We start from the raw sequence: 21517 nt of genomic DNA on the forward strand, positions 1-21517 counted from the left end.
CTATGAAGAATGGCAATTGCTCATACATATTTTGGCCGCTGATGTATATATTTTTTAAGGCCGCAGTTTTATTCCCGAATGCGTTGAGTCATGTTGTTAATTATGGCATTACGAGACTTGTCTTAGAAGTATAAAACAAAAATGAAGTCTCACAACTGCAACGAGTGAAATAAATTCAACACGGTTATATTTTAAGTGGCCATTGATGAACAGGCTGGCACCGCCAACTCACTCCGCCTGAGATCCCATTTTGATGACGTGCAGCTGAAGCCAGGGATTCAAAACCCAGACTCTCATCGGTGCCGGCTCAGCGTTTCTGATGCGGCGTCAGCCAACGTCCCCATAATTCACCCTGCGATCCTCCTACTCCTGCCCCCCCTGCTCCTGCTCCTCACCCCCCCTCCTCTCTGCAGTGCCCATCCCTAACCCTCCCCCCCAACCCCACCGCTGTGCTGGGTGAAGTACAGGTCTTCTACGCCGTGCGAGAGAGGGCATCTCTGTGTGGCTTGTCCTTGTCACCCGCCTGCCGCACGCGGTGACCCCGGTGTCTTCGCGCTGGCAACGCGAGCGAGGAGGAGAGGGGCGGTTTACATCACTGCATGTGACCGGGTCGGTCGCCGCTTGGTTCCGCTCCTCTGTGCCGAAATTCACGGTGGCCGGACTGCTGTCTCCCTCCGCAGGGTCCTGTACGGGAACAAGATCACCGACCTGCCGAAGGGCCTGTTCAGCGGACTCTACTCCCTCCAGCTCCTGTGAGTAGCGGCGCGCTGCATTGATCTCACAGCAGCAAACGGTAACGAAGTGTGAATAATTGCTGCATCCTGTGAATGCGTATCACGTGCATGTTGCAGCACTTTCGAGCCATTGGCCGAAGGAGGCATCCTCATCCTGTGTCAGTTATCGAGGGCTGTTTAACCATACTTCACCACGCTGTTCAGTGTGGGTTGGTGAAGGGGTGGTTGTGGGTGGAGGGCTTCAGGATGCGTTGAGATATTCCCTACTGATATGAGTCGTGATCTGAAATGATACGCAGGCTGCCGAGTCCACAGTGCAGTGCGCTAACCACTGTGTCACCACTTCACCCAAGTATGCAATGCGTTACAGGTTAATTGATAATAATATTAGGGGTGTTTTTTTTTTACTGTCACTGAGAAGAAAGAAAGAAAGACCTTGACTTTCTGGCCCAGTGGCCCTGTTCAGCGAATTATAAAATAGAAATAAAGAATCAAAATTATTACTTATTATTACTACGAACAATGTAAAGTACAATCATGAAGTAATGTTCAAAATTGTACTCTTTGTGTCTTGAATGTTGCTCCCAGGCTGTAATTATCGTTGTGTTTGCGCAACAAGAGCTCTCTTCTTGAGTCTCAAGATAAACGCCGAATTGTAATTGGGCCGCGTGTGCGCGGCACGCAGATCAGAGAGCCAAAGAACAAAAGGCAACGCAGAGGGGGGCATGTGAGTTCATATTTGAAATAACGCGCCTAATTGTTCTGCAGGCGCGTGGGTAATCGTCCCCCCGCGGTCGTTGCGTGGACGTCCGTGCTTGCCGCCTCACCCGTATTTGGGACCGGCGAATTTAATATTTATTTATTTTAAAATCTAATTAAATATATTTTTTTAAATGCTTTGACTTGCGGGGCCAAGTGCGGCCGGGGGGGGCGGGGGGGGGGGGCGTGAGTTGGTTCTGGGGCAGGTGACGATGGCAGGTCCGGTGGCCACGAGAGGGCAAAGGTCGCCCTTCGTGGCCACGAGCAACTGTCGTGGGCGACTGCGGGCACCCATTAAAGTCCGTCGTGAGGCTTGAGAGGGCAGCTGTTGACGTGCCACCTTGACCACCTTTGTCTTCTCAGAATCGCTGTAGCTCGCACTAACGCACGAGGTAGTCAAATTAGACTGAGTAGAGCTAGCAGTGGCACAGGTCACATTTCAATACCAATTGCCATTGGTCATGTGCAAGGACAGGAATTGAACCCAAAGTTGCTAGAATTATAGTGAAGTGCATAAAGTATTATACATCCATTTACCACAAAGATAAAGATGCCCTGTATAGCTACAGGGACTGTTGAAGCAAATATTGTTCGTGAGCACTTATAAATACCAAGATGACACGGGTAGGGGTGGTGTGTCTCGCACCACCGCTCCGCATCCTCGTTTTGAGGCCAAGTCGACTTCAGGGAATCTCAGGACCGGTTCAGATATCACTCATCAATCATATTAGCCTTGGCTGCAGATCAGACTGGCTCGTATCGCAGTGCACTAAGCAATGCACCACCACTCCCCACATTCCGTTAGCACACTCGCACAATGTGAACGCGAAAGAACTCGCACACACGCTCTTCCACATGCGCACACAATCCACTGAGATAAACACAGCATACTCTTGCCACACACGAAGTGTAACCAAAGTATAAACACAGAAAACCGATATGTCTCTTTTAACCAATTATTCACGTGTGTATGCTTACATTCATATAAAGCCACACACATATACACCGCGTGCCGCACCATCAGGAAATTTGAAGAAAAAAATGGCTCTTATCGTCGTATCTAGAACATCGCTGGGACCCAGCACGCATGGGGAATATGTATTTGTTTGCAGAGAGCTGTTTTTAATTCAAAGAAAAAAATAATGACATGCAGAAATATGACTTTTTTTTTAGAGTAACATTAAATCAGCTATGTTGTTTTGTTATTGGATGTCCGTTGAAATTATTTTAGCTGCCAAGAGCAGGCAGAAAAAAACTATAGAATTGAATGTTAATGTCGGTTTGGTTACGTCATTATGAGCACCCGTGTTTACGTCTTTGACGGATAAACTTGTGAACGGTCATAGCAACGCTACGAATCTGTTTTCGAACCTTTCATAACCGATCCTTGGCAGTGCATGACACGTTGATTCACGTCGGCCCTTAGCCTCACGACACGTCCCATCAAATCGCACGTGGCTTGAAAATCAATAAGGTTTGATTTGGTCTACGCGTTGAACGCCACGTGTCCACAGCACTCTCTCCAACCGAGGGAAGGTGCTGCAATTCATCACGATGTAAACATAAGAGAATTGATTCTTGAATTGAATCACAACCTCGAATCATGACAATTATATCGTAGGGATGTCAATCGTGTGAATTGCAATACCCCTAACAAGTAGACCAGGCCCCATGAACAAACGAGGCAATATATATCAATAGCCAGTTCTCTTTGTCACTTGTACGAACTGTGCTGTTGGTTAAATAAACACTGCGGCTTTTAGGAGTCCACTATTTGGCCATTTTACTCGGACAAAACGAGCTGCCTTCACCTTTGCGGGGGGCCAGAAGCCCTTCTGTGGAGCAAGACAAGCCGTCGGGTTTGTCAACACGTGAGTGGAAGCTTGGAGATCAAAGCCATTGCATCCTTTCCCAGATCCCGGGGTCACGAGTGGTGTCGACGCACGCACGCACCCACGAACACGCGCGCACGTCTCACTTGGCTCGAGGTCTGTAACAGAGTCTTGTGGGGAAACAGCCTGGATGGTCTGTCCCCGCACCCCCCTGCCGGGCACTTAGAGGTGCATCACCTCCTGATGAATGCACTCCTGTTTGTTGGGTCTAACTTAAAAATGAATTGTGCTGCGTCCTATTCCAAATTTGATTCCAACTGCGCTGTCCACGTCATTTCGGAACTTTCATCAAATCGTGGTAGAGAATGGCCCATGGAAGCGGATTTCACAGGACTACTTCTGGGGTCCCGTCTGGTACGAGAACCGATGAGTTGTCGCACATGCCCTTCTACGGAGAAATGATCATCACATGGCAGTCCAACCAACATATATATATTTTATTTTTAAACCTGAAATTAAGTGGAAAAATTAAGCGAAAAACCAAACTCAACCCAACGGAGGTTTATTTTCCCGTTCAGACATTGGCAACCAGGTGGAGATCGTGAACTCTCCCGCGCTTCAGATGGAATACGGTGTAATCACCGGGCACGTGAATCTCGCACTCGGTTGAGCGGTGCCACCGGCCCAGTGCTCCGACCCCTCAGCTGCCCGGCTATCTCTGTGTTTACGTTTTAAAAAAATGTTCTACTCCCCCCACCCCCCATTCTTTTGTTGTGAGGGGGGGGGGGGCACTGGAATCGCCTGGCGGATGGCACAGGGCCACGCTTCTCGGCTTCGCAGTCCGCCAGCCCGGCGCGTCGTAAGAGCCGGTTCATGTCGCACAACGGCCTTTCATGTCGAGAGAGAGAGAGAGAGCGAGAGAGCGAGCGAGCGGGCTGCGTGGAGTGGAGGCTCTGTAGTGACCAGGCCCCACGTGCTCACTCAGCCGCCCCCACCGTGAGCGATAGCATCTCACTTTACAGCTTTGAAGTCCCCTCGGCCACTTCCCCCAAAAGGTCCCCCCCTGCCCCCCCCCCTTTGCCCCCCCCCGCCCCCCTCCCCCCGACCCCCATCCAGCGTTTCTTTTCCTCCTCCTCCTCTCGACAGCTCGCTCAACGCGCAGCCCAAGCACAGGAACGTAGGGGGTCGTCTCATAATTGAAAGTATTTAGATTAGAGTTGAGGCTCGGTGTTCATTTCATTTTCATTTCTTTCTTTCAGATTTTTTTTGTCTTTCTCTAAAGCTTTTTTTTACTCTTTCGGCTTTAACTTTTTTTCCCCTCCACGAGTCCGCTCTTGACGAACATGCCTGGAGCTTTTAGCCGCGTTCTGATCCTGCCCCTGGGAAGGCCCTGACCGATACCAAAAGGCGTTCGGCTGCATTATTTGAAGTTGCGAGCGAGCGGGTGGAGAGGTGGGGGGGGGGGGTGGCTGGCGAGAGCCTGGGCCACGCTGCTAATGAACTAATGATCCCCACCCTGGCTGTGTAATTGTCGGTAAGAACGCGCGGCCTCTGCACTCGCGAGGCTTCACGGAGAATGCCCGCGATTAGAGGCGAAGCGGCAGCCAGCGCGGGGGCATCGTTATTGCGGGCGGCAGCTGCGGTGACCGGCCAGCGGTCTGGCTGTTTGTGTGAGAACGCGCAGTTCCCCCCGGTTCCGTTTTGAAAGAGGAAAAAAAAAACATCTCTCTCTGAGTTAATCAAATCAGTGCAAGTAAAACATATTTTTTTTCCCCCATCTTTTCCAATCTCCCCATTATTATACATACATACGCCTCCGATTAGCACGGTTGTCTACGTGCGGTGCGAAAGAAGTTCAACATACATGAGCCTCGCTGCTCACCGACGGGTTCTGTTTACAGTTCCTGGCCAGTGTTTGCCTTACAGACTGACTGAATCCTGCCCATAGCAATGTGGAATTTCTTTCTGTGGGTCAGATACTTTCCGGCTGGTCGCATACACGTTAGGTTTCAATGTCGGGCGGCTGTCTAAAGTGGTTGTTCTACGCATAGACTTGACCCTGCCAACGGAATGTGGAATTTATGCTGCCGTCTCAAGGCTGCCAATGGAAATGGACCCTATTCTAAGACCTCTTTAAGCAGAGAGATTACGCAGAAGCCATCACCAGTTGACCGGCAGTGACTCCTCAAAGTAATGCGGATGGCAAATGGGAGAACATTTAGTGATGACGGTGATGACGACGATATACCACCGTGGGTTTCAAAGCTCCATCAATGATGCAAAAGACTTTCAAATCACAGCCAGACACTCTACCATAGCGCTGTATTGACATCACTGCATTGGTCATTGTATTCATCAACGTGGGGATGCCATCACAGTGACATCGCTCGAGTGCCATAAATGACGAGCCACCCCACGACCTCTTTGACCCTCCAAGTTTATTTCCTCAATAACGAAGCTTGAGACTAAATTGGGCAGGACAACGTCGCTAGACAACGAATATCGATGGTTTGGGCAACCGAGCAGTGGGACGCACCCGCCGGGGAGATGGAGCAATGGAATCAGCTCCCCCGCGAAGGTGCCAGGTGGGATCGATACATTGTGAGCGATGGCAATGGTTCGGGCAGGGCCACGTTCAGCCACGTCCAGCGGTGGATTGAGAGCGGCTGATGACGACGACGATGAGAATAAGTGACAAACTCTCGCGAAACAGCCTAGGATAGGACGTACAGCCCAGGCGTGTATCTACGAGATAAGAGCTGTTTGTTCTGTTGGATTGCGTGTCGCTTTAATCAAACAAAGTTAATAGGATGGGAGTGGGCGGCGCGGAGCAAAGATCTTCGTCAATCTTCGGCCCTAACACCTCATCACGATAAGCAGATAGAGGCAGATTATGCGGCACTGGAGCGGTAATCCCGTGGCTTCCGCAAGCCACTTGCCCGCGTAATTCAATGCACGGAGTTTGTTTAACCAGGTGAGACCCCGTTGAGTGGGAGGCAACCAGATCAAATATTAAGGGGACCACAATGGGCAGCTGTGCGCATCCACGTATCACAGAGAGACTTTCTCCACTTTCTTCATCAACGCCGCATTATGCGCACGTGCGGTTCTTTTTGTCAGTCCACTGCTGGCTGGGGGCCTCCCCGTGTCGTCTGCGCCCGGCTTGGGGGTTGTTTGATCTTGCCGGTTAGTGTGTTTGGCGGTGGGCAGCGCAGACCGTGGAGCACAGACGTATTCAGTCAGACAGTGGATTCTGCTGTATCCACTCGGCTGTCCACTGCGTGCCTTGCCCACTCACCCCTGGTCAGTGGCGGTTGGAGAAGCGAGGGGCGGACCAACCGTCGTCATGTAAATAGTAATTTAAGAAACGCACGATCGCGCTAAAGGCGTCTCTGTCGCGCTGTGGACGTTTCGGTGTCACTCGGAGTGGCCGAACTCGAGGTGTTCGTCGTTTTTGAGTTCGTCCGCTCGGGCGTCGCTTCATGCGGAGGGGTCCCCCACGATCAGGAAAGCGCGGTCGCCGTGCATTTTCAGTTGGGATCACGTAACATCGAGGCCACCACCACCACGTAACATCGAGACCACCACCACTACCACCACCACCACCATGTAACATCTAGATCATCATCACCACCACCACGAGTGGATATCACTCGCATCTGATGTTAGTCGTGGCTGGGAATCGAACTCAGGCGCATGGGTGCATAGCGCAACACGTTAATCAGTTCAGCACCGCCTCCATGATTTGTAATTAATATCTTGTGTTGTATTTTATGTATGTGAATTTTAATTTATACAGCCGCGTTTTTTAATTTGTTTCACTGTCTAGATTCTGTGGCCACTGACGTTCAACTCGGCATTTTTTTTATTCGTTGAGCTGAAGAATCTCCGGCTGCGATGGCGTTTGCTGTTCGGTTACGTCTAATGTGGGGTTTTTAATTTTTTCCACGAGAACGGCGTCGTCTCTCGCACTCCGGAACGTGTTCGCCGTTCCGTTTGCTGCTCAATTCTGAATTTAGAATTTAACGTGTTTCCTCTCTTCTGAGACGACCGTTTGTCCCAGGTGTCTCTCTTGAAAAAGAGGATTTCTCTTCTCGACAAGCTCTTCTTACCCCGTGCTAAATCAAGGAAATGCATTGCATTGTACGGGGGTACACGGCGGCTGGCGCATCACCGAAGCAGATCCCAAAAGTGTCGGATTTCAGGGCATGTAGTAGGAGCCCTGATTTACCCCTCCCTTTAAATTGAGGTCGCCCATAGAGCCCAGACAACTTGACACCTTTTCCTCCCCTGCGTGTGTGTATGTGGGCGTGTGTGTATGTGGCCGTGTGTGTATGTGGCCGTGTGTGTATGTTGGCGTACGTGTATGGGGAGCGGTGGCGTAGCGGTTAACGCACTGGGCTACGAACCGGGTGACCCGAGCTTGATTCCCGCTGAACCAGTTCTGGACCTGCCCTATGTCGACTCGGACCTCAAATGAGTACCCCGGGCGCAGTGTGTAAACATCGCCACTAGGGAGAAAAAGGCAGCCGGGCATGGTGCTGGTCACCTATTCCTCTCGTGTACCATGCCGGCCTTAATAGGTTCCCGCTAACAGCACTGTGCGGGGGTCTTTGTCTTTGTGCGGCCCTCAGGCTTCTCAACGCCAACAAGATCACGTGCATCCGCGTCGACGCCTTCCAGGACCTGCAGAACCTGCAGCTGCTCTCGCTCTATGACAACAAGCTGCAGACAATGGGCAAGGGCACGTTCACGCCTCTCCGCCAGGTCAAAACGCTGTGAGTGGCGGCTCGAGAGGCCACGATAACATACATGCACGCACACACACACACACACGCACATACACACGCACACACACACACACACGCACACACGCACACACACACGCACACACATACATGCACACGCACACACACACGCACACACACACGCACACACACGGGCACTCACACACACACACATACACACACACAACAACCGCCATTCGCCACTAAGTGGCGGTGACGTCACCATGACGCTTGTGCCAGGCTATGTGCACCCTGAGGCCACGTGAAGTGTCGAACGCCCGCTGGCAGGAGGTCACGGGGCAGACCCAGGTGCCACGGGTCGACTGACTGAGATGACTGGCTGATGCACCACCTGTGCCCCCTACTGTGCCAACCTGCTGTGCTTTAGCCACCCGGCGCTCCGCTCGCTGTTGTGAGCGTCGCTCCTCCGCCCTCCGTTGTTGTTGGAGGGCGACTGCCTCCAACTGCCCAGTAGCATCCTTCACGAGCCTCCTCCACAGAGGCCGATCTTGACACCGCTGGTACCAGTCATCGGCAAGTCCACTCAGCTCCACGTCCTCCTGTACCACATCACTCCATCTCTTCTCTAGCCCGTGCCGCGCCCGCTTAGCCCCCTCAATCCAGCCAAACAAAAGCTGTTTCGCACACACGCACACACACACGCACATGCACGCACACAAAGACAAAGATGGAGATCCCTTGTATAGCCTTAACAGATTGTTGGGGCAAGTGCTGTTAGCGAGCACCCAATGAAGGCCGGCACAGCAGCACTACGCCCGACCGCCTTTGTCTCCCCGTTGTGCCGATGATTGCACACCACACCAGGGTACTCATTTGAGGCTGAGTCGACCTAGGGGCGGCCCAGGACTGGTTCAGATAATCGTCACTGGTGTTGGCCGTGAGCGGGGATCGTAGCGCAGCGCGCTAACCGCTCGACTACCATTCCCCACATACACACGCGCAAGCTGCACACGCACACGCGTGCAGCATAATCACAAGCACACATGTGTAAGTACACATTTATGCGCGCACATACACCAGATGCACACACCCACCCATAAGCAGTTCCAGGAATGACAAACACGCACGTATAGATATGTAAAACGAGCTGTTTTTATCATGGAAAATAATAGCCATATGCATATGATTCTCGTGAATGTTTGCGATCTTCAGCGATAACATGAAACAGCCGAACCATTTTTATAAAAGTTTTTTTTCTGCACAATCTCTGGAGAATCATAATTTTGACTTTCTGCATTTCTGCTCGCTGTGCGCGCCCCCCCCCCCCCCCGTGTATGCTGTACATGACACGCACACTCACACGCATGTACCTACTTCCGTACAACCTGCACGCCACGCTCATACACACTCACGCACGCACGAAACGCACGCACGATCCCCGTGCCCGCCGGCTCGCTTCCCGGCCGCGAAGCCACCTGGCCCAGAACCCCTTCATCTGCGACTGCCACCTCAAGTGGCTGGCCGACTACCTCCACGCCAACCCGATCGAGACGAGCGGCGCCCGCTGCGCCAGCCCGCGCCGCCTCGCCAACAAGCGCATCGGTCAGATCAAGAGCAAGAAGCTGCGCTGCTCCGGTACGCGCCCCGCGGACACCGCCGGCACCGGCGCTCTCCCTCACGGTGGAGGTGCCGCCGTGTGGGGGTGGGGGTGCCGCCGTGTGGGGGCCCTCTCCTGTCAGCGCGTGCACGCGCTGGGGTGAACACGTGGCACATTCGGCGGAGTGGCCGTCGAGCAAACAGGCCAGAGCCATTCCCCTGGGTAACGGGCGGATTTGGGAGACCGCCCTGAGCCCCGCACTTTGGGGGGGGCCCCTCACTTTTGCATCACACCGTCAAGTGTGATGCTTACAGTTTAGTTTGAAGGCATAGGGGATAGGAGGGGGCCCATGCGGTGTGATTTGCCCTGGGCCCCCGTGCCCCCCAACGTGGATGGCCCTGGCGCAGGCGGTGGTGATGTCATGCGTAGGAATTGCAGTGGCATCTTATGAAGTGTGACGTGACGTTTTGATGTCCGGGCACCAGAGCTTCGGTAAATGCGGAGCGAATTTAAGAGATGTGGACTTGCAAAGAGACCCAGAGGACTAGCGTGGAGACCCGTCGACTCGCATATGATGATAATGATGATGTACACATGAATAGCCGTGGGTTACAGTACAATGTTAAGTTTTGATACCCGGCCAAGATCTTCAGGATATGCGGAATGAATTTCAGGGACATTTTCCAGGGAATGGGTAACAGTGGACAGGCGTTCACTTGCCTCGCCAACGCTGGACGCTGCTCACCACATTCGCACTCTGAATGTCTCTCCGAGTCTCCTCGAGTGCCCAAGGTATCCGCAGTGACCCATGTGACGTTCCTGGTGCGTGTGCAGGCGGTGCAACTGCACGGGGTGCCCAGAATGGCTGGCCATGAAGATGGAGGCCGAAAGGGGGGGGGGGGGGGGTGGGGGGAGTGGAATTGGAACGAGATTGGCACAGTTTAATTCTTTGCACCAGGGCCCCATACCATGTACGCTGCACCACTGTTACGACTCCGATAGCGCGATGGCAATGCACTCGATAGAAAAGCGGCTGAATAAAATTAATGACGCGAAAGTTTTATGAAAGATCCCGACGGTGGACATCGCTGCCCCCTGGCACCTAGCCCTTGCACGTGGGTGATTTCGCATGAGCTGTGCGAAGCGATAAGTTAATCGCTAAATTTTGATTTAAAGCTTTCGTGACTGCAGGGATTCGTATTCTTGGTTCTTTCGGTGAAGTCACGTAGAAGGGAAACAATAAAATAATAAAAATATAAAACAATAAAATTCTCACGACGTTTCGACTGCAACACAAGCAATCATCATCTGGTGTGAAAACCACAGCAAGAAAATGTTCTTGCTCTGATGATTGCCTGTGTTGCAGTCGAAACGTCGTGAGAATTTTATTGTTTTATATTTTTATTACTTTATTGTTTCCCTTGTACGTGACTTTACCGAAGGAACCAAGAATATTAATCGCTAAACTTAAAAAGAATGTAAACGTGTAAGCGCTTTAAGTTTCCTGCTTGTATTGACTGCTGGGAGCAAAGTAATATTCATGGGTCGATGTTGTTGTTTTTTTCAGGTTCTTTTTTCCAGTTAGGGTTACGTTTGGTGCAGGGGCGATCGATTTTAAGGGAATATTAACGCTGAGCGTAGGGCTCTGTCGTGTGTATACTTGTCAGTACACGGGAGTGCAGTGTCGCGGGATACACAGCAACAGTCCCAGGTTACACAGTCGTATAAGCAGCTGAGGTTACCAGTCATATTTTATCCCTGACCATTTGTAGATTTAACACCGATCAAAGTCGAGTTTAACACTCACGGCCATCTTGGATGAATTTTCAATAGGCATTGGTTGAGCGTACTTCACAGTTATTGTCACTTTTCTAAACATGTGAATGTTTGTAAATGCGATGCTCCTAGATTGATCATGATCCCTACATACCATTGCTTCCAAATTTGTTCGATACATTTAGAGTTGTTAAGCTTCACCTTAGTTGGGGTGCCTTTCAATGCTACCAAGGGTCAAGAGGCTACGTCATACAAGTTAAGATGGAACAAATATTTACAAAGACAACACTCACAGAATAAAAAAAAACACTCGTAGAGAAGGAACAACGAGCAAAAGGGTAAAATAATTAAACGGTGCCAGAATGAAATCAGGAGGCCTCAAGTATAGAAATAGGCCTCAAACCTTGATTTTAAAGTAACCAGTGTGGGCGTAAGAACCTCTGACGCGATCGGGAAGAGAGTTCCACAATCGTGGAGCCCAAACATGAAAACCCAGCGCTGAGCCTGAACGCAGAGCAGGGCCTGCCACCATCAGTTGACTGCAGTGCACGCCGAGGCTGATGGGGAGACAATATGCCTCTGGCAAGTGAACGGGTGCCATTCCATTTAGTGCTTTAAACGTCAGTCGTGGAAAAAAAATCAATTCTAATTAATCTCACGGCACATGCATCAAAACCCGTGGATAAAAATTGATGGGGGGTTTTTGATTTGTATTTTATTTGTAGTTGTATGGAGTGGGCTCACAGCAAATTCCCGCAGCCACTAGAGGCACTGCTACTTTTCACAATGTTAAAACAAAAAAAAGATCTGTTTAATCGACTTGCGATGCTGAATGCTACAATTCACAGTGTCGCCTCGTGGGGGTTGGGGGATGGGGCTGTGTGGGCCGGGTGGTTGAGAGTGAATCATTCCTACCGCTCCTCCGTCTCACTCTATATACGTGTGCATTATACCACCGCGCGCGCGCGCGCGTGTGTGTGTGTATGCGAAACCCAAATGATGTACAACCACAGTGGGCAGTAACGCACTTAGGCTCACAACCGGCAATTAGACCGTGGAGTCAGAATTGGAAACACATTGCAGCTCGTGCCTCTGCGCTTTCCGTTCTGATTTTTATTTTAAAGTAAAAAGACGGCCTTTGACTTTGTCCGGCAATAACTCGATGGGAGAAAAAAAAAAGAATTGCGGTGCGCTAAGAAGAGAAAAAAATATAAATAATTGTCGACTGGGTTTTTTTGTTTGTTCTTTTTTAACACAATTTGTCACGTGCATTGGACTCGGAGAGCATGCGAGAAAAACGAAAGAAGGCAGTGCTCTCCCCTCTTAGCCCCCAATGTCAACTGCGGTCTTTGTGTGGCCTCAGCCCCACGACAGGCTGTGTTAAAATCCACGCTGTGTTTGTGTTGCGAAAGAGGCAGGCAGCTCGAAGCCAATTGATGACAGCCCCATTGAGACAAAGGAAACGTCTCTTTGCGAAATTAAATGCGGGGCTGCCTGTGCGATGCAGGACACGTATAACATAATGAAGGTGTTACATTGCAGGGCCGTGAGAGACGGCGAATGTTAGGGGAGGCCTTCATCCAGTATTGGATTGATGACAGCTGATGATGATGATGGTATACATGAGGTCTTCAGTTCGATCCCGACCCTGACGATGCCTGTATATTTGGAGATTGCATGTTCTCCCTGTAGTCGCGTGGATTTTTCTCTGGGTCTTCCAGTTTTTCCCTCCACAGTTAGAAACATGCGTTTAGAGTATTTGACTGCTATAAATGGCCACATGATAAGCCACTTCATTGGGATATCATTTGTGACCAGGTCGCTTCTATAAAGAGCTGTATAGCTCAGTGGGCCTTTCCTGATAAAATAAAACAAAATTGTTCATAGTTCATGGTGTAACGAAATTCAAACTGACATCATACACGGTCATAATATTAAGTAGAACAGAATGCCTGAAATGAATATGCAACCCAAAAATTACATTTGAAAAATATGTTTTAAACAGCAAAAATACAAGAGAAAGTCTCAGCATGCCATGCATGCCAAGATGATGGCACTTTTGTTGCATATATTGAGCTCACAGAGCCTGTGATGGTGACAGCTCGAGAGAACAGAAAGGGTGGCCTTTGTAAATCTGAACAACAACAATGGAATAATGAGGTTTCACCCTTTTTGGGAGTCACTCGCACAATATATGTCTCATTGCCTAAACTGCCAGCGGTTACTTGACATTAAGTTAACAGATAAGCGCGTGCTAATGTAAGCTTAAAAAAAAACGTACAAAATGAAGGGAGATACCATTGGGAAATGAGGTTTGCGGTGGCGTTTAACAGCACTCTTGTCTAAACATTGTCCTGTACAGCGGCTTGGGAAGGAGTCGTTCTTTAACATAAGGAAGATGCGGTGCTGTTCCATGTGTGTTTGGATGCCGCCTGCTGTTAACGAGTTAACCACTGTTAACGAGTTAACCGCCGTTAACCAGTGCACCGGCGTTAACGGGTCATATCGGTGCCAGCCTCAACTCCGCCGCTCTTGCATCTGATCGCCCTTCCCCTCGTGCGCCCTCAACCCGTTCCGCCTGAACACGCCACCGCCACAAACGGGCCCCGCCCCCATGGCTACAACCACCGCAGCCGCCACCGCAGCCGCCACCACAGCCGCCGCCGCCACCAAATCTGTGCCGCGACTCTTCTCCTGCTCCTCCTGCTCCTCATGGATCCCCGCGCGGTTTTCCGTTGTGCTTGATCTAACCATGCGATGGGGAGCTACGGTAACACCATGGTTCTGTCAAGCACCACGGGACGCCGCACATGCGAGCTCCGCTAAACCGACCGCCGGCACGGCCACCGCACAGGCCACTGCACGGCACAGCGCACCGCCTCCCCCCGCGTCCTGCCCCCCCCCCCGTGTGTGTTCCCTCTCCGGCTCCTGCACCCCTGCCTGCCACTGTGCCCACTCTTCCTCCGAAGCCCTGGTTGGCCCAAAAGTGTCCAGCGAGGAGCCTTAAACGTGCTTCACTTGTCGTGAAGCACAAGGAGGAGGAGGATCGTTTGCCACGTGGTGTCGTGCAGCAAAAGAGTTTTGATAAACACCGGCGGCTGGCTGATGGCGACTGTTCGTTTGGATTTTCATATTTAGCGCATGATGCCAGACCAGATATTTCACTTGCCGGCACAAGCCAAGTGGCGTAACTTTAGTGGTTGCCAATATTTGTGAATTATGTGATTACCTGTGGGATTGAGTTGGGTTATCAAATAATTCACTTGTGTTACTGTGGTACCAACTTCTGCTGTGGCCCATTGACTAATTGTTTTTTGACGCAGCCTCATGCGCTGACAACTCGTTTCACAACTTGGATTTGAGGCGCCTTGCCTTGAGGTGCTGGCTGTCCTTATTAAATAAGAGTTCGTTGTTGTTGAGGTGTCGTGTGAAGAGGTTATAAAGGATTTCGTGTTGACATTCACTGACCATCGATAGCTCTAGACGTGTTCAGATAGCTCGGCGGTGGGGGGGGGGGGGATAATAATACAAGATAGGACGACTGAGCTGGCACTGCTGAGATCCTGGGTTCAATTCCAAGCAGCCGTCCGTGTTTAAACCAGGTTCTCAGAGCCAGAGGTCTCAGCCCGGTTACCGATGACTGCACAAAAAGTGAATTAAATTTAATTTAATTTCATGCATCTCTAGGCCAAATATTTTCAGGTTGACACGCGACAAAAAGTTGTGCCCTGAGTGTGCGTGTGTTCATCTGTGCATGTGTGTACACCCTGAATTATGGGTAGATGTATGTGTACGTATGTGCGTGTCTGTACATATGCGGTAGTGGAGCAGTTACCTCGCTGTGCTACAAACCCGGCGTACCGAGTTCAATTCCCACTCACGGAAATACCTGCAACATTTATCCCAACCATTTATGGGCCTCAAATGAGTACCTGGTGCGTCGTGCTGGCCACCAACCCCCATCATGGGTGCGGCTCGCAAACAGCACTTGCCCCAACGTCCTTGTTTAGGCTATACGTGGGATCTTTGTCTTTTGTGTGTGTGCGTGTGCCCGTGCGCGTGCACACGTGCGCAGGCACAGAGGACCACAGGGGCAAGCCCGGCGGGGAGTGCTTCATGGACATGATGTGCCCTGACAAGTGCCGCTGCGACGGCACCGTGGTCGACTGCTCCAACCAGAAGCTGGCGCGCATCCCCGCGCACATCCCGCAGTACGCCACCGAGCTGTACGTCCCCCCTCGTCCCCCCTCCCCCTCCTCGTCCCCCCTCCCCCAACCCCCTCGGACACAACGCTGCGCCAGACACGTGCCGCACCACGCGTCGCAAAACCGACGGAGCCTTGAGTGTAATTGGGCGATGATGATGATGATGATGTTGATACCGCACAATGTGTGTGTGTGTGTGTTGGATAATTTTGGAAAACACCGTGGGGAGGGGTAGTGTAGGGGTTAGTCCGCTGCGATACCAGCGCGGCGACCCGAGTTCGAATCCTGCTCACAGCCAACACCAGTGATGAATATCAGAACTGGTCCTGGGCCTCCTCTAGGTTGACTCAGTCTCAAATGAGTACCTGGTGCGTTGTGTAAACATTGCCACTAGGGAGACAAAGGCGGCCGGGCTTGGTGCTGCCCACCCCCTCTTCTGCCGTGCCAGCCTTCAGAGGTGCTCGCTAACAGCACTTACCCCCCAACACTCTGTTTCGGCTATATGCGGGTTATTTGTCTCTGTTGTATAAGCCAGCTTTGGGAGCCGTGAGACTGGCACATTCGGAAGATTGTGGAGTTCAATTGTCGATCGTGGAATCTTTTAGAGTTATTCATTTTCCAGCCCAGCTTTCCACATGGAATTTCCTCTCACCCACTCTACGGCTATAAGGAGAGGGCTTTGTGTGTGTGTATATTCGTTGTCAACTCTGCCTTGAATGAATACCTGGCATGGCATGTAAACATCAGCACTGGGAGAGCTAAGGCGTGGCGCTGGCCACACCGGGTTTTCTCGGTGCTCACGAACAGCACTTGCTCCACAAGTCGTATGTGGGCCACGCAGGGTATCTGTGTGAATGTCTATAAAGCTCCAGATCTTCTTGGCCACAGCTATGCCCCCTCTTTTCTCTGCTTGCGAAACATGGACCCCTTTGAGAGGAACACCGGCGCTATTCTTAAACACTCAGGCTGGCCAGATTACGATCCTTCCTGAATTTCAACCAGACTGGATTGTGCGAGGAGCTCACAGATCCTTGAAAGATCTGGAATCGGTCCCCATCGTCAGTGAGCTCGTGACAAAGATGTGGCTGCGTTGACTGGGTGATGTAGCCCGTATGCCCAGCCACCGCATGCAAAAGCAGCTTTTTTGTGGCTGGGTAGAAGGGGCTAAACGGGCGTGGCACGGGCTAGACAAGAGATGGGCTCATACAGTTTAGGACCTGGAGGACGCTGCTGTGCAGTTTGGAGGCAGCTGCCCTTCGGCAACAACGGAGGGCAGAGGATCGACCCTCACAACAACGAGCGGAGCGTCGGGGCGGCTAAAATGCTGCCAGTTGGCAAAGTAGGAGGCACTTGTGGTGCCCCTGTAAGTCAGTCCAGTCACATCAGTCAACTGAAAGCGCCTGGGCCTGTCCTGTGACACATGCACCGTGGTGATGTCACCACCACTTAGTGGCGAATAGCGGTGGTGGTTGCTATATAGATGTATATCATATTTTATTTAACTATCAGAGAACCCATTGGGTTTCGTCATTACGTTTCCAATGTTGGACTTAAAGATGATGTGCCCAGATGGGTTCAGATCTTGAGCAAAATGGACAAAGCTCTTCCGCTCGGCAATTTGTCCCACCACTGGTGAAAGAAACCGGCTCATTTTTGACAGAAAAGCGAACAAAATTTAACATTCGCCAAGACAACAAATCAAGCCCTCCGTGTGTACAACACAAGGCACGCTTCACCACGCGTGTACTCCACAACAGATCAAAGCACATTCAGTAGTATGTGTGCATACATACGTATATATATACACATTTACATAAATCTCGGCGTACATTATAACGGTGTATTCTGGCACACATTACGAAGCACGTAATTTTTTTGCTTCTTTCGCAACTGCCAAGAAAAACGCAACATCCTTCAACGCGCCGCGCACGCACGCGCGTCAACGCAGAGCTTGCTCGCGGCTCGCCAGTGAGCTGAGCGTGACCCAGAATTCCCTCGCCTGCCCCCCCCACCGCCCCTGCCCCCTCCCCGCCCCCCACTCCCCCTGGCTGTTTGCACGATAGTTTGTGCATGACGCCATGCGGGTGATAGAGCGGGCCGACCCACCCGTGTGCCAGAGAGGGCCCTCTGCTCCCCCCCCCCCCCCGCTTTACTTTGGTGCCCTTGGATTTTGAGGGGCGACCGTGGCCCACGACGCATCGGCGCGACGTGACAACATCGTCGTCGGTGGTTTTTCCCTGAGCACGTCGCGCCCGGGTCCCTGTAGTGCGACGATTTCCCAAAATTCCTCGCTGCAAATTGCGCGGGCAGCCATTTACAGAAAGAGCAAAAACACAAACACGGGGAAAATTATTATTTTATTTTCTCTCTCCGGTTACGGGACACGCCCCCCCTCCCCCCACACGAGATACGAGTCCCAGGTCACGGGGAGTTGAGATTCACATCCTTGGGATTTGAGAATCGGTGGAAAAACAGAGCGCTATTTACCCAGTGCAACCATGCAGGTCAGCTGATGGAGACGCAACCCCAGACGGGTCACGGTACGATGCAGAGAGGCAGCGGCGTCCAATCCCAGGGTGACCGCCGACGCGCACCCTCCCCCCCTTCGCGGGAAAACAAAACTGCTCCGAACTCTCTCAATTTCACGCACTTTACCCACTCGGCGACGTTTGCGCGGTTTTGACGGAGCTGCCTTTTAAAGGCCGGTGATTCGTCGCGCGAGTCGGCCCGGGCCACTGGCTAGCGTCGGTCTCGCGATGCTGGGACTGACGAGCCTCGTGCCCGGACCGTGGGGGGGAAACCTTTCGTTCACAACGCGGCGGAACGACATCGCGAGCCGTCAGACGCGACGGGAAAGTGAATGAATGCGCAAACCGATAGGAATGCTTATTTGTAACCAGGTGAGAGCACCGTTGAGACAACAGGCATATTACTTTGGAAGGGAGATCTGGATTGCAAAGAGCGGGTATTTGACAAATAAATAGTTCCACCAAATTGCAAAGCAAAACTCCAAACTGTGTCCAGTGCTTTAAATTGACCCGAGGATGTGACACCTGTTCAAGTATTTTAACAGTGGAATATATTTACGCAAATGAGTAATACAAAGAAAATATAAGACTAGGCGAGGTGCAGTGACGTTTCCAATCAGATTGACTGAGCAACGGATCAAGTTAATCGTGGGAAACCGATTGAGAGAGAAAGCTCGTCACGTGTAGAAGAGACACATCATATTCTTACACGTTCGTATGCAGCACAATTCAATGTGACTGTATCATCACCATACTTTTCAGGTTCTTTCGGTAAAGTCACTTAGATAACAAAAAAAAACACGACATTTCGGTTGCAACACAAGCGTCCGTCTTCAGGTGAGAAAATGATCTGCTGTTGTGGCAGAATCAGAGAGTATGGATTCCCGCAGTCACGAAAGCTTTAAATCAAGACTGTATCATCACCGTCATCGTTGGCCATGGTTACTTCGCTGCTCGGTGGAGTCTTGCCCAAGCCATCGCCATCTCTCACGATCCTGTCATGTGATGGCCCACCCTACACCTACGCCGATTTCATAGCTCCATCTCCTCGGCGACCCATCGCCCCTTCTCCGGGACACGCTCCTTTCCTTTGGCTGCCACTTCTTCTTGACCCTCGGCCCTGCCCAAGCCCATTTGCTTTTCGTAACGGATTGAGTGATGTAATTTACCTGCGCGTGTTCGCTAATCCAAGATGTTACGTCGTTCGAGGAGCTTTGCGCGGCATCAATGCGAGCGGTTATTCACGTTCCGCAGTTGAATCGAAGCGAGCGTTGACGGAACTGTTTGGCTTGGTAATTTGTCACATGTGCGCATTTTGGCCTGCACGGGTTTTAGGGAACACCTGGATGCAGACTCTCTGCATTTGCAGCAGTATTTGCGTTTCCCTTGACCGCGGTCCATTGAGCTGACCGCGGTTCGCACCTCCGATGAACACGGTCGGCTATGTTACGGTGGGAAAGAAGTTTAACATACGTACATACGCACCTGCAATGCGTGCAGAATCAATATTAATTACGTGCCCTGGTCAATAATCCCAATTGGATTTTTGGAACGTTTTGAGTCGCCAACAATGTTATCGTTGGCCATGACAATTATAAACGCATTCCTCAGCACTGCTTAACACATTCTCATTAGTCTAATTGACATCTTGCTGGGTTATTTTTTTTGACCTCTTGTTATTTCATTCATGTATTTGATCGTGATATATCATCGTCGGCCACGATCAATCTACCGCTAGATGAAGGGCTTCCCCAAGACGTTGCCGTCATACGCAGACCTAAAACATGACGATCCGTTTAGCACCGTCTCATCGTTCCACCTCATCGGTCGACATCCTCTTGGGTGCGTGCCCTCCTTTGGCTGCCACTCCATCGTTGGTCTCGGCCACCGACCTTCGTCCCTTCTGGCGAGGTGTCCGCAGCAAGCCCACTTTAATTTTGTGCCTTTAGTTCGTTATCCTTTGTCCCGCACCTCCAATGAGCACGGTTGAGGAACTTGCTCGCTGCATTCTTTACTTGCTCTAATCTTTACCTGCTGTACTCTTACCTGCTATACCATTACCTGCTGTACTCTTTACCTGCTGTACTCTTTACCTGCTGTACTCTTACCTGCTCTACTCTTTACCTGCTGTACCCTTACCTGCTATACCATTACCTGCTATACTCTTTACCTGCTGTACTCTTTACCTGTTGTACTCTTACTTGCTATACTATTATCTGCTGTACTCTTACCTGCTGTCTCTTCCTTGCTCTACTCTTTACCCGCTATCTCTTACTTGCTGTACCATTACCTGCTGTACTCATTACCTGCTGTACTCTTACCTGCTCTATTCTTTACCTGCTGTACGATTACCTGCTGTATTCTTACCAGGTGTACTCTTAACCTCTATTAGTCCCCGTTTCTGTTGCTGGATAATTTGCGCAATAAGACGATGGGCCATGTGCTCAGCACGTGCGCTAAAAAAAGGAAAGAACGTTACGCCAATATACAACCGCAAGATGCTTTCTTGTTATCGATGTGCCGAGTCCTGCGCTCTGTTTCCACAGCCGGCTGAACAACAACGAGCTCAGCGTGCTGGAGGCGACGGGAATCTTCAAGAAGCTGCCGCATCTGCAGCGCATGTGAGAGAGCGCGCACGCACGACCTCGCCTCGACCAAACGCGTCGCGCCCCCGTCACGGACGACGATTGCCCGTGCGGCGCGCCAATTCGTCGTTTGCCCACTCCGATAAGCAGGGTTTGCTATGCACGGTGCGAAAGCAGTTCAACGTACGTACGTACGCGGGTACTTATTGTCCTCACGATCTCACGATGTCTGGAATCGAGGGGTCGTGCGGATTGGTTATTGGATGATTTCTCCAAATCACGTGTGACTGATAGGGTAATGTCACATGGAGGCTTGCAGAGCGTGCGCGACTTAAGTAATCGAGACAGGGGGGTGGTGAGCAATGCAAATGAACCATGACTCTTGTATGGAGACAATTCGTCAGATTACCGTTGGGTGAATTCATGAATACCGATAAATGAACGTGTTGAACTCTTTACAGGAGCAATTGTGGTGTTAACACGACCACTCCTAGCAACGTGCTCGTACCATTCATCGTGATCAACCTCATTATCCACATTGTCTTCATTATACAGCTGCTGTAGTCTATTGGCTGTCTGATGGCAAATTGTATAATCATCATCATCAACACTCCCATAATATCACCATCATTTTTAGTTCCATCATCATTATATCATCATCATCATCATCCACCAAATGTCCATGAAAAACCCCAGGCGTCCACCCACTTGCGGTCTCCTGCCTGCGCTCATTGACCGATCGCGACGCCCGGC

The 21517-nt window shown here is 51.0% G+C and overlaps 1 protein-coding gene across 4 annotated transcripts in view; it reads left to right on the forward strand.

The window, feature by feature from the left end:
• Positions 1-21517, forward strand: part of LOC116941376 (slit homolog 2 protein-like) — a 258451-nt gene that overhangs the window by 175425 nt on the left and 61509 nt on the right. For all 4 annotated transcript variants that reach the window (XM_032952435.2, XM_032952436.2, XM_032952437.2 and 1 more), the window contains 5 exons: positions 681-752; positions 7960-8103; positions 9545-9708; positions 15522-15672; positions 20726-20800. In XM_032952435.2, coding sequence (XP_032808326.2) covers positions 681-752; positions 7960-8103; positions 9545-9708; positions 15522-15672; positions 20726-20800 — 606 coding nt within the window. The remainder of the gene's footprint in view (positions 1-680; positions 753-7959; positions 8104-9544; positions 9709-15521; positions 15673-20725; positions 20801-21517) is intronic.

This window comes from Petromyzon marinus, chromosome 11 (genome assembly GCF_048934315.1).
Source record: "Petromyzon marinus isolate PM22_M1 ecotype Great Lakes invasive population chromosome 11, UKy_Petmar_22M1.pri1.0, whole genome shotgun sequence".
Taxonomy (NCBI): domain Eukaryota; kingdom Metazoa; phylum Chordata; class Hyperoartia; order Petromyzontiformes; family Petromyzontidae; genus Petromyzon; species Petromyzon marinus.